The sequence below is a fragment of the Protomyctophum bolini genome (assembly GCF_963924005.1).
Source record: "Protomyctophum bolini genome assembly, chromosome: 4".
Lineage (NCBI taxonomy): Eukaryota > Metazoa > Chordata > Actinopteri > Myctophiformes > Myctophidae > Protomyctophum > Protomyctophum bolini.
This window is the reverse complement of record NC_137865.1, coordinates 41,778,781-41,790,111: the sequence shown is the minus strand read 5'-3', so window position 1 is coordinate 41,790,111 and position 11,331 is coordinate 41,778,781. Positions and strand designations below refer to the sequence as shown.

Sequence of the window (11,331 nt, the reverse complement as noted above, 5' to 3'; positions counted from 1 at the left end):
TGTGTGTAATATGTGGTTTTAGATATTTTAGATTGTAGCAGTGAGCCTGTTGTCTCTGATGTCATGGACACTGGTCTCACTACCTTCCTGGACTACAATTCCCATAATTCTTTGGTGCACTGCTCCTCCTTGTGGATAGGGGGGAGAGCTGTCTTACTGAGACAACATGTAGTCCAGGAAGGAAGTGAGCCCAGTGTCCATGACATCAGAGATAACAGGCTCACTGCTACAATCTAAAATATCTAAAACCACATATTACACACATAAAGACCCCCAGGAAAGTGTTCTAAAGCTTCTAAACGTCATTAACATATATATTTTTGCAAAAAGGGTGAAGTGTCCCTTTAAAGGAAGCGTGTGACTCTTCATGACGTGCTCTGTGTGTTCCTGAACACAGTAATGCACGGGACAGTTAAAGCTTGCGGTGTTAGTTTACAGTAACTCTGAGGGTGTACAGGCCCATTTTGTACCATTGGCATACACTTGTAGATTTACAATAACGTCTTAAGGTGCACCCCCCGAGCTGATGTTTTGTCAAACTCTTTCCCCCCGGCCTCCCTTTCTCTCCCTCTGTCTTCTTCTTTGTCTCTGCCCCCTTTCCTTTGTCCGCCTACTTTAAGAATGAAGAATAATGCACATTACATGAGGTTTATGTCAGTCACTGTTACTTAGGTTACATGATATCTGTTTTGCTAGCAGCATGAAAGAGAATATGACTCATGCCTTGCATATTGTGTGAAGCTTATCTCTGGTCCGTGCTTTTGAAGCTGAACTCTGCAATATAGTACTAGAACACCATCTAGTGGGGCAAGCACACACACACTTAGGACATGCTGTAGTGTAGTAGTTACGACTGCCCTGGCTATTGTACGCCTTCACATGTATTACACATTTATAACAAACAGTCAAAAGTGTAACAAAACGTTTAAATGGCACCAAACGAAAACAGGTTCAGTTTTATTTACTTTGTTCCACTTGATTTCCATTGTTTACAGACATGTTTTTTAAAATAGTAAAATAGTAAAAAAGTAAAACATGACATTTTCTAATTTTCCCACTTTTAATTTGAAGAGAAAACACAAATTATATGTTAGTGCCATCACTGCCCTGACCTCTGACCCCTGACCTGGCAGAAACCTGTGTTCCGAATTACCACATTTTCTAGTTATGAAATCAAATCAAACCTTATTTGATGATGATGAATGTATTTGTATGGTGCTTTTCCAAACAGAGTAACAAAGTGCTTTAGTATTTTTATTTAGTACAACACATAATGTATAACAAGTGCAATTCAATGATGATGATTATAAATTAATTAAAGCCCAAAGACAGAACTGACAGAACAATATAAGAACACAAGAACAGGTTTAGTTAGTTTCCCATGTACAGTATCTTAACACACTGGCTCGCAGGAATCTTCATGGCACCTAAATACATAGTTTTCAACTCATTGGTTGGTGAACATATTATACTGCTGTTATGTGCATGTGCATGTGCATGTGCATGTGCATGTGCATGTGCATGTGCATGTGCATGTGCATGTGCATGTGCATGTGCATGTGCATGTGCATGTGCATGTGCATGTGCATGTGCATGTGCATGTGCATGTGCATGTGCATGTGCATGTGCATGCCAGTGTTGACTCTTGTCTCCATGTGAGATCTTTTCCAGTTCTGTCATCATTTGCCAGGCCCGTGAGGATCTCTAGTTGATTCTTGTCATCATTTGCCAGGCCCGTGAGGATCTCTAGATGCATGGCCTGCTGTCTCATCTCCTCCTAACTGTAACTTATGGCTCAAATGTGCATTCAGGCAGGTAGGAAGAACGCATCCACGACCAGGTGAAGCACCCACTCTATAAGAGAGGGAATCAATGGATTCATTTGAGAACCTGGAGTCTGCTATTATTGAAAAATCGAAGAACGACTGACATAGAAACATATAGCTTTTTCAGAAAACTGTCAGGAAGTAGAAGACATTTTTAGAATCTGATCTCAGGTCAAATTTGAACACTGTCAATGATACAGTAATGAAAAATCGGCTTACCTCGGATAATCAAAACTCATGTTTGTATTGAAATGGAGGCTGCAACAGTAAGCAGATATTAGATATGCTGTAATTTTGCATGACAACACCGGCGATGGGTATAACACTGAATTTTAGCTCTTTTGTGAGCTTAATACCGCTACGAATCTACTTACATGGAAGTATCATTTGATTGGAAGTTCCTAGAAAGAATAGAAAGAAAGCTCAATAAGTTATACTTGAATATATACAGTACAACATTATTTTTGAGGGACGCTAGCTCCTCCTATGCACAGCTTTGTGTGTAGGTCTGTTTGAGCATGCAATGTGTTTGTTGCAAGGAATGTGATGATTTGATTGTTTTTTTTAGCACATTTCAGCTTAGTATAGTAACTACTGTAGGCATGTTAGTCTAGACATTATTTTCCCCTTCATTGTAGGATGTGCATTAATATTTGCAAGCCTTGAAGATTTGAAGTTATACAATGCCACTTTAGACTATTTTTTTCTTTCCTCATGCAGCGGTTTCTGCGGCAGAGTTTTATTGTATTCAGCAGCACATGCTTTGTGATATTGTACCGTGAAATGTGAAGGATTTGTCAAGACTCACCATGTAGAGTTACCCAGGGTGTTGTTCACTGGAGGGACACTGAGTTCATCATAGTTTCTAAAGGCAAAAGAAAAAATAGACAGCATTACTCTCATTTGTATCACTATCAATGGTCATTCCTGAAATCACAATATAACACTGAATTTATTGTTACGTCCCATTTTAGCCTATACGAGATTATATTCTTGCTCTTCAACATTGCAGCAACACGAAAAACAGCACAAATATCAATAAAATAGAAACAGAAACAGTAATACAATAAAATAAATACAGAACAACACTGTATAGTAGTAGTAGTAGTAGTAGTAGTAGTAGTACATTTGTTGTTTTCTCATTTCATTGTGTATTTTTTCCCTCGTTACAATGACTGCCAATGTGTAACACAGTTTTAACTCTTTATGAAAATACTTACATGAAAGCAGAGGCACTAGTATCATAACTATCATTAGTCATCGATTGTGAGTTACTGTAGAAAGAAAGTTAAAATAATACATATTTTTATAATGTGTGAGAGTGTGTACGTAATAATCTTTAGTCTATATACACTATATATTTTGTATTTGTTTTTAGTGTTTGACAAATTCATATTTCTGATTGAATTATTGTTCTCTCTTTTTAGGCTCTGTATTTACAACCATAAACCAAACAATATCTATACCTGACATCATGTTCTGGAGGAACTGGAAGTCCGACGGTGCAGCCCAGTAGGACACTGAAGAACAACCACACAGGAGGACACATAATCTACTGCTGTTTGGACCCAGAAGAACCGGTGAGAGTTCTGCCTATAACCTTTATATGCCCACTGAAACACTGACTTTGTTAGGGGCTCCTTTTATATAATCTATCTGTCCTCTCCAACGACCTTGTCAAATTAATCTGCGTGAATGAATCAAATGTGTGGGAAACTTAATCAACAGCCCCCAGATCAGCACTGGCACAGTAGGATGGGCCCGCCCCGGCTGCCATCAACAGCCCCCAGATCAGCACTGGCACAGTAGGATGGGCCCACCCCGGCTACCATCAACAGCCCCCAGATCAGCACTGGCACTGTAGGATGGGGCCAGATCAATGTTTGTCCCCAGGCCCCAGCTGACTGAAGGACATGGGAAACAAACATTCCTGTCCAATACAAAGTCCTTCGCAGAGTTCTTCAAATATTTACCAGTTGACATCATCAAGAGTTTTTTTTTTTGTTTTTTTTAAGGGTATTATTCGCATGAAAGAAGCGCCCCCAGTGTGTAAAGACCAAAACCTTTTTGCACCTTCGGGGGGTGCTAAAGGACGACTGGTGGTTCTGGGGGGCTTGTCTATGATGTCAGTACTATGATGGCATATAAAGGGACTAAATTATTTTCGCTCCTATGCCACCAAAATATGGAACGCCCTACCAACAGTCATTAAGACATGCAAATCCCTTGACTCCTTTAAAACCGCTCTCAAAGGGCACCTACGGACGTCTGCAATTTAAAACTGGCCCCGTAAAATCTGAATCCCCCCCACCCCTTTCCCCCCTCACTGTATATGTTTCTTTTCCCTTTTTACCTCCTTTATGATGAATTCCTGTTCTGTTCTTTGACTATGTAGAAGTGTCTATTTGTACGTCTCTAAATGTTTTGATGAATTGAACAAGGTGGACCCTCTTCGTAAATAAGTGTAATGCTTAATTGGGTCGTCCACTCACAGTTAACAGTCTTTGTATTGAGTTTGTGCTTGAAATGTACTGTAATTCTGAAAACTGTTATATAAATATTTCAATCAATCAATCAATGACAATGACATAAGGAGCGGCCGTGGCTCAGGGGTAGAGTGGACTAGGGGTAGAGTGGACTAGGGGTAGAGTGGACTAGGGGTAGAGTGGACTAGCGGTAGAGTGGACTCGGGCTCCCCCAGAGTTAGTGTCCACGTGTCCTTGAGCAAGACTCTGAACCCCTAATTGCTCCCGAAATTCAGGTTTGCCTTGCATGGTTTCCTGTCATCGGTGTGTGAGTGTGTGTGTGTGTGTGTGTGTGTGTGTGTGTGTGTGTGTGTGTGTGTGAATGGGTGAATGTAATGCACACTCTATGTAAAGCGCCTTGGATAAAGGCACTATATAAATGCACCATTTATATAAATGTAGGGGACAGACAGATACAGAGATCTCCATATATGGGCATAAAAGACTGACAGACACAAAGATCCTCAGGTCAATTCTACCTACCGGCATTTAAAAAAAAGTGTGTGGGCTATTATTGGTGAATGTTCCCCCCAGAATATGGATGATGGGGTTCATGTGGTTAAACGCATGTATAAAAGAGATTTTCAGTCGGGATTAATGGAAACAAATGTTCTCTGTATAGTGTTCCTCGTGATATACTGTATATCTTTTAAAGATGTACATATTTACGTACTGTTAATATGACAAAGGTGCTAAAAAGTAACAATGTAATTCGGGGGTGCCGTGGATGAAAAAGCAGTTTACAGGGTTGACCTGCATGTGCCAAAAAATGTTTGAGAGCCACTGCTTTAGAAGGAGCTCCTCCAGAGGTGTTATTACTCAGAGCTGGTAGAGACGTACGCGCTGGGCGATGTTGTTGCGACACAGAGGACAGTCACGCAGAGCGTCGCCACACGCCCGACAGCAGCAGACGTGACCGCACGGCAGGAAGACGACCTGAGGCGCGGCGTCCATGCACACCACGCACTCACCAGACCCACCCGGGCCTTCCCCAGAACCACCCGGTCCCTCCTCCACAGGGACAGGGTTGGAGGCTGACGGGAGTGACCCGTGTTCCGGGAGTACGGAGTATGGCGGCGGTGACGCAGAAGGATATGTAGCCCAGGAAGAGGAAGCCTCTTCTTCCCCTGTCCACTGCTGCTGGCTTGCCTTAACGTCGTCGTCATCGTCGTCATGCGCTGTAGGAAGAAAGTGCTGCTCGGCCCAGTTCAGCAGCGCCTGCTGGACGCCCGTCTCGCCGATGCCCAGCTCGCTGAGGTCGGAGGCGGTCATGCGACGCAGCGCTTCGCCGCCGGTCAGGCGGTGATGAGCCAGGACGGGCAGGTAGTGCTGAGCCGACAGCGAGGACAACAGGGAGACCAACTCGGGGTCCACCACGGCCTCCAGCGCACGCAGTTCCGACGGCTTGGACTGGAGCAGCCTCTGGTACTGGAGCATCCAGTAGTTCTGTCGGCCGGCGGCCGACGCCTGCTCCATCTCCACCAGATGCTGCTTCAGCTCCGTCTCCCTCTGGTCCTTCTGCTTCAGCAGCTGCTGTAACGAGCGGCTGAGAGCCGGCCGCTGCTTCTCCAGCTCCTCCCGCACGTCCTCGCTCTCCATGTCGCGTCTCTTGAGCTCCAGCTTACTCAGCTGCATCAGGCGGGCCTCCACGAGCCCGATCTGCAGCCGGATGTAACTGTGCACGCCGTCCTTCTTTAGCTGCAGGGCCTCGAAGGCGGCCTTCTGCAGCTCCTCCTCTTCCAGGATGCGCCCGACGGCCTTGGACATGTCCAGTTGCCGCAGAGAGAGCGCCAAATCAAGCGTCCGGTCCAAACTCTGAGCGCTCCTGCAAGCCTCGGAAGCGACGCCGCGTCTGCGCTGGTCGTTGGCCTCCTGGAGGAGGTCCGTGGCGCGTCCGTCAGACAGCATCCGCTGCATGGCCGCCGCGACCTCCCTCTTCCTCAGGGAAGTGGCCTCTTCCTGCGTGACGGCGGTCAGCCGCTCCACGCGGATCCGATCCTCCTCCAGCGCCCGAAGGGCCTCGGCGTTCCTCTTCTGTTGGTCGACGTCCGTCAGCCGGTCGTCCACGCGACCGCCGAGGCCGTACTCGGCCCGACGGACCGCCTCCAGCAGAGACAGCCTGTCGGCCTCCTGGACCTTCTGCTGCTGCGAGACGCCCTGCTCCGCACGCTGCTGCTCCCGCCGCACCGCCTGGAGGAGGTCCTCCTTGTGGGAGCTGCTCGCCAGGAGGAGCTGAGCGTGCTCCCTGCGCATCTCCTCCTCCAGGCGGCACTCTGCGGCCAGCATCTCCTTCTGCTTGAGCTCCTTCCTCTTCTCGTACTCGTCGAATGTGAAGTTGCTCTGCCACGCCTGCTGCTGCGGGCCGTCGGCGCCGTTGCATTCGCCGCGGTCGCTGCTGCCGCCGGTGCTCTCCAGCACCGACAGGAGGTACAGAGACGGAGGACGGTACTCCTCTCCCAGCTCGGCGCACAGGAACCTCTGGACGTCCTCGGTGCCGCCGGCACACACGCTGGCCGGCGGATACGTCATGGCCCCGGCGTCGAGCGCCAGGCTCTCCAGCGTGCGCACGCGGCCGAGGGACTTGGGAAGGCAGCGGACGGCGTTGCCGCTCACGTCCAGGATGCGCAGGCTGCTCAGGCGGCCGACCGACGGGGGCAGTTCGGCGAGGCGGTTCGCCCTGACGTCGAGCGTCTGCAGGAGCCGGAGGTCGCCGATGGAGTCCGGCAGGGACTCCAGCTGGTTCTTGGCCACGTTCAGAAACTGCAGCGACGACAGTGTCCCGATGTCATCGGGGAGGGACGTCAGCCTGTTGCTCTGCAGATCTAGTACCTTGATAGTGGACAGAGCGCCGATATCGCATCCTCTGGGCAACAGGGACTTCAGTTTATTACAGCGGAGGATGAGAGCCTTCTTCCGAACGACGCGGCATGTGGAGAGGGCGCTGGACGGCACCTCTGACAGCTCACAGGCTGAGATGTCCAGGACGTCATCCGCTCCCACCTCTTTGGACGCACACAGCTGATGCTCCAGTCGTTTCCTGGAGTCCTTCTTGCTGGTGGACCACAGAGGCATCGTCAATAATGTCCAAGTAATGATGATGCCCGTGGCAGTCACCTCGGCAAGTGACGCTAAGACTGCGTGTGTTATACAGTCTGTGATGTCACGGACAAATCAGCCAAGCATCATGTTGACATCGTAGATGATGTCATACATATCCATATTTGGGCACGGCAGTGGAGGACATCCATGTTTGTTAAACTGCTGATCAGGCTCTGATCTGTACAGTATGTCATTAACAACAGACTATGATGTTAGTACTGTGCAATTGTTTTGGATCTTTCAGGAACGCCTGGCTTTGTGCATGCCCCCCAACGCTCCAATGCGCAGTGCATGGGGCGAAAACAACTAAGGCGAGCGAAACAGTGTGTTTTGTACAGATTAGCGACACAAACTATTTTAATAAATTTGATAAAAAATATATATAAATATATAATATATAATATATAAAAAAACTATATTTTCTTTCTTCTGAGGATCCCAGGGCCTTCTCTGAATACCTTGAAGGCCCTGAAAATTTGCCATTGAAATCATACTCGTGTGAAGTGAGGGGAGCTCTTATCATATCATACATCAGCCAATCAAATCAACACACTCCGTGCTACAAACACAAAGCTGTGCATAGGATGGGCTAGCGCCCCTCAAAAAAAAGAACAGGGAAAAAACAGAAAGAGAAAATAAAAACTACTTATTTTGTCATGGCCAATGACAGGGCCACCATTCCCGGCTAAAAAACAAAAACAAACAAACAACAAAAGACAACCAGGCTCAGGAGGTAGAGCAGGTAATGATCCCTGGGTCGGCGGTTCGAATCCCGTCTCCTCCTGTCCACATGTCGAAGTGTCCTTGGGCAAGACACTGAACCCTACATTGCCTCCAATGAGTCGGTCGGTGTGAGCTTGCCACCATTGGTGTGTGAATGTGGGAAGTGAGGACGCTGGCGTCGACTGTTCGCCGCTTCACCTCCCAATGTATGAATGAATGAACCATTGTAAAGCGCTTTGAGCACTTGGAAAAGCGCTATAAAAATGCAATTCATTATTATTATTATTATGATTCTGGTTTCTGGACCTGTTCTTCTCAGACACCATTCCACCTCTCTAGTGGTCAGACTCGTACCTATGGTTCATTCCACCTCTCTAGTGGTCATACTAGTGGTCATACTAGTGGTCATATATACTCGTACCCTATGGTTCTTGTGCCGCGCCGTGTTCGGCTCCGTTCTCCCCGTTGCTGCAGCACAGGCTGAGAGCACACTGGGTCTGACAGGGGAGCTCACAGTCCCGCAGCGACTCCGAGTTGAACGTGACGAACTCCGGCTGGATGGTGGTGGCGTGGATGCCCTCGTGGTGGAAGAAGTCCTTGATGCGCTTGGCCACGTCCATGTAGGAGGCGGGGTCGTGGCACTTGACGTGCGCCGTGGCGATGACGCGGCTGCCCGCCAGCTGCCAGATGTGCAGCTCGTGGATGGCCAGCACGCCGTCCAGGCCCAGCAGGCGCTCGTTGAGGCCGTTCACGTCGATCTGCTTGGGCACCGTCTGCAGGAGGATGAGCATGGCCTCCTTCAGCAGGGGGTAGGTGAAGTACAACATGAGGCCCACGGTGATGAAGACCAGGCAGGGCTCCATGTAGAGCACCCAGCAGGGGCCGGCCATCCTGGTGTCCGGCCCCGGCAGCAGCAGGGTGCCGTTGCCCGCGTGGCCGTGGCCGGCGGCGGCGTGGCACAGGTTGATGCAGTCCTCGCCCTCGACGCAGCCCTGCCACACGTAGGTGAAGATCAGGGCGTTGAACACCACCACCACGGAGACCATGAAGTCGCCCAGCACGTGCAGGAAGACCCCGCGGATGTTGAGCTGGGCGGTGGCCGAGTCCTGGCCGCAGGCGTTGTTCTTGTCCTGGTACGGCGACATGGCCTTCATCTCGTTCCCCGTCAGGCTGTTGTTCTTTCTACTCTTGTTCTTGTTTCCGTGCGAGTGTCCGCCGTGGGAGTGACTGTGCCCGCCGTGGCGGAACAGGAAGATCCCCATGAGGTTGACGAGAAGCCCCAGGATACCCACCGCGAGTAGCAACGAAGGATTGTCTATTTCGTGGGGTTCGAAGATGCGCTCGGTGGCTTCCATGACGATGGTGGCGCACAGCGCGTAAAGGAACACGGCGTTGACCAGCGCTCCCATCACCTCAGCCCGGATCCATCCGTACGTGTTCCTGTCCGTTGATTGCTTCCTCCCGGCGAGCCGCACGGCAAACAGAGCCACGATATGCGCGATAACATCAGATAGCATGTGGAAGGAATCCGCCAGCAGCGTCAGAGACCCGGTGATCTGACTGACCACCAATTCCACCACGAAGAACCCAAAAGTAAATGTGAGCATGCATACCAGCCGTAGACTATTCGACCAAGCCATTCTCCGTTCCGAAACGACCCTTGGGGTCAATTCAAGTTCTGTGGAAGGTAATTAGTTATCTCCAATCAGGGTTTATCAAAACCAGCAAGGTGCAGCAGTCTGTCTTGGTTACACAAACAATAATGTAACGTGCCTCTGTCTTTTATATGGTCAATTTGTATGTTACGATAACGTCATTTGATGTCACAATGTGATTATTAGTGTAATGAACGGGAAAAAAATCCACCACATTCAAAATCAAACAATGTGAGTGTGGGGAGCCACACTCAGCTCCCTATATGGGCATAAAGGGGGGCGTGGCCCCCCTTTAACAACAACTAATCATCTTCTTTCGTGCGTCATCAGATGTCCATCTCAGTAGCATACAGCCACGCCTTCGTCTCAGGTTCCAAGAACTTTTGTTAAAAACGTGTTTATTTCGTAAGCATTTTGTCTTGTGAAATTTTTACCTGACCTATTTGTGCAGGTCAATATATTTAGTTTTTCTCCTTGTTGTGTTATTGAGGGCCCATACAGGTTTAATGTTTGTTTTTAGCTCAATGTTTGTTTTAAAAACGACAATGACGAGAAATTAATGTTTAAACACAAACACCGTTTTGACACTGTTTGTCTTACATCATCATTACATCACCTATCTTAATGTTGTAAGACACGGTGTGATTTTTATCACACTATTTAATGTCATTGTTTTACCACTGAACAGTACTTTGTAACATTGTTTTGAAAGGTGCTTTATAAATAAAATGTACTTACTTACATCGTAGAGGCCGGCCTCCGAGGGTGGTTTATATGGGACAGGCGGTTTGCTCCGGCTTCCCACACTCACATTGTTTGATTGATTGAATTGTTTATTGACAGGTTAAACTTATTTAATTTATTTTCTCAAGCCCAATATGGTTTCAGGTTAGAGTTATCCATTACAATGGCTTTTCTAAATGGTTCCAAAATGTGTAATTGCATGTTAGCTATAACTAGCTATTACTTTTACATTTCATGAGGTGGCGCTCAAGTCAAAGTAATCCCAAATGAGTCTATGCATGTCAGACCCATCACCCAGTCATGTAATTAATTTCATGTGGTAATGCAAATTAGACTATCACTATGGGCCTACACAATAACATAATATTACATATCACCGTTTTGGGAAATCGAATCCCTTGGAATCCACATGAAAGAAATGCATTCTGAGAAGGAAGACATGGCAGTGTATCCCAAGCCGTGCATATCCACGTGCATGCCTATTCCCACTATAGGCTGAGGAAGAAATGCCACTTGACAGTTTTCAAATCAGCCTCATGGTGGCTACAACAGGCCAAGTTGCGTCTCACACACACACACACACACACACACACACACACACACACACACACACACACACACACACACACACACACACACACACACACACACACACACACACACACACACACACACACACACACACACAAACAAACATGTTTAAATTACTCCTAAACATTTTGCCAAACATCACACACTCTCCTATCCTCCTGGTGGAGA

The 11,331-nt window shown here is 47.8% G+C and overlaps 2 protein-coding genes across 2 annotated transcripts; both read right to left on the bottom strand.

Annotated features, from left to right (window-relative positions):
- Positions 1-5,170: 5,170 nt before the first annotated feature.
- On the bottom strand, positions 5,171-7,423 carry LOC308314597 (E3 ubiquitin-protein ligase LRSAM1-like; the record flags this gene model as incomplete). Its single annotated transcript, XM_080762227.1, has 1 exon — positions 5,171-7,423. One exon carries the CDS (start codon positions 7,421-7,423, stop codon positions 5,171-5,173), a length of 2,253 nt encoding a protein of 750 aa, XP_080618353.1.
- A 1,172-nt stretch (positions 7,424-8,595) lies between these two features.
- LOC308314596 (proton-coupled zinc antiporter SLC30A1-like) lies at positions 8,596-9,780 on the bottom strand (the record flags this gene model as incomplete). The annotated part of the gene is made up of 1 exon (XM_080762226.1): positions 8,596-9,780. One exon carries the CDS (start codon positions 9,778-9,780, stop codon positions 8,596-8,598), a length of 1,185 nt encoding a protein of 394 aa, XP_080618352.1.
- Between the last annotated feature and the right edge of the window lie 1,551 nt (positions 9,781-11,331).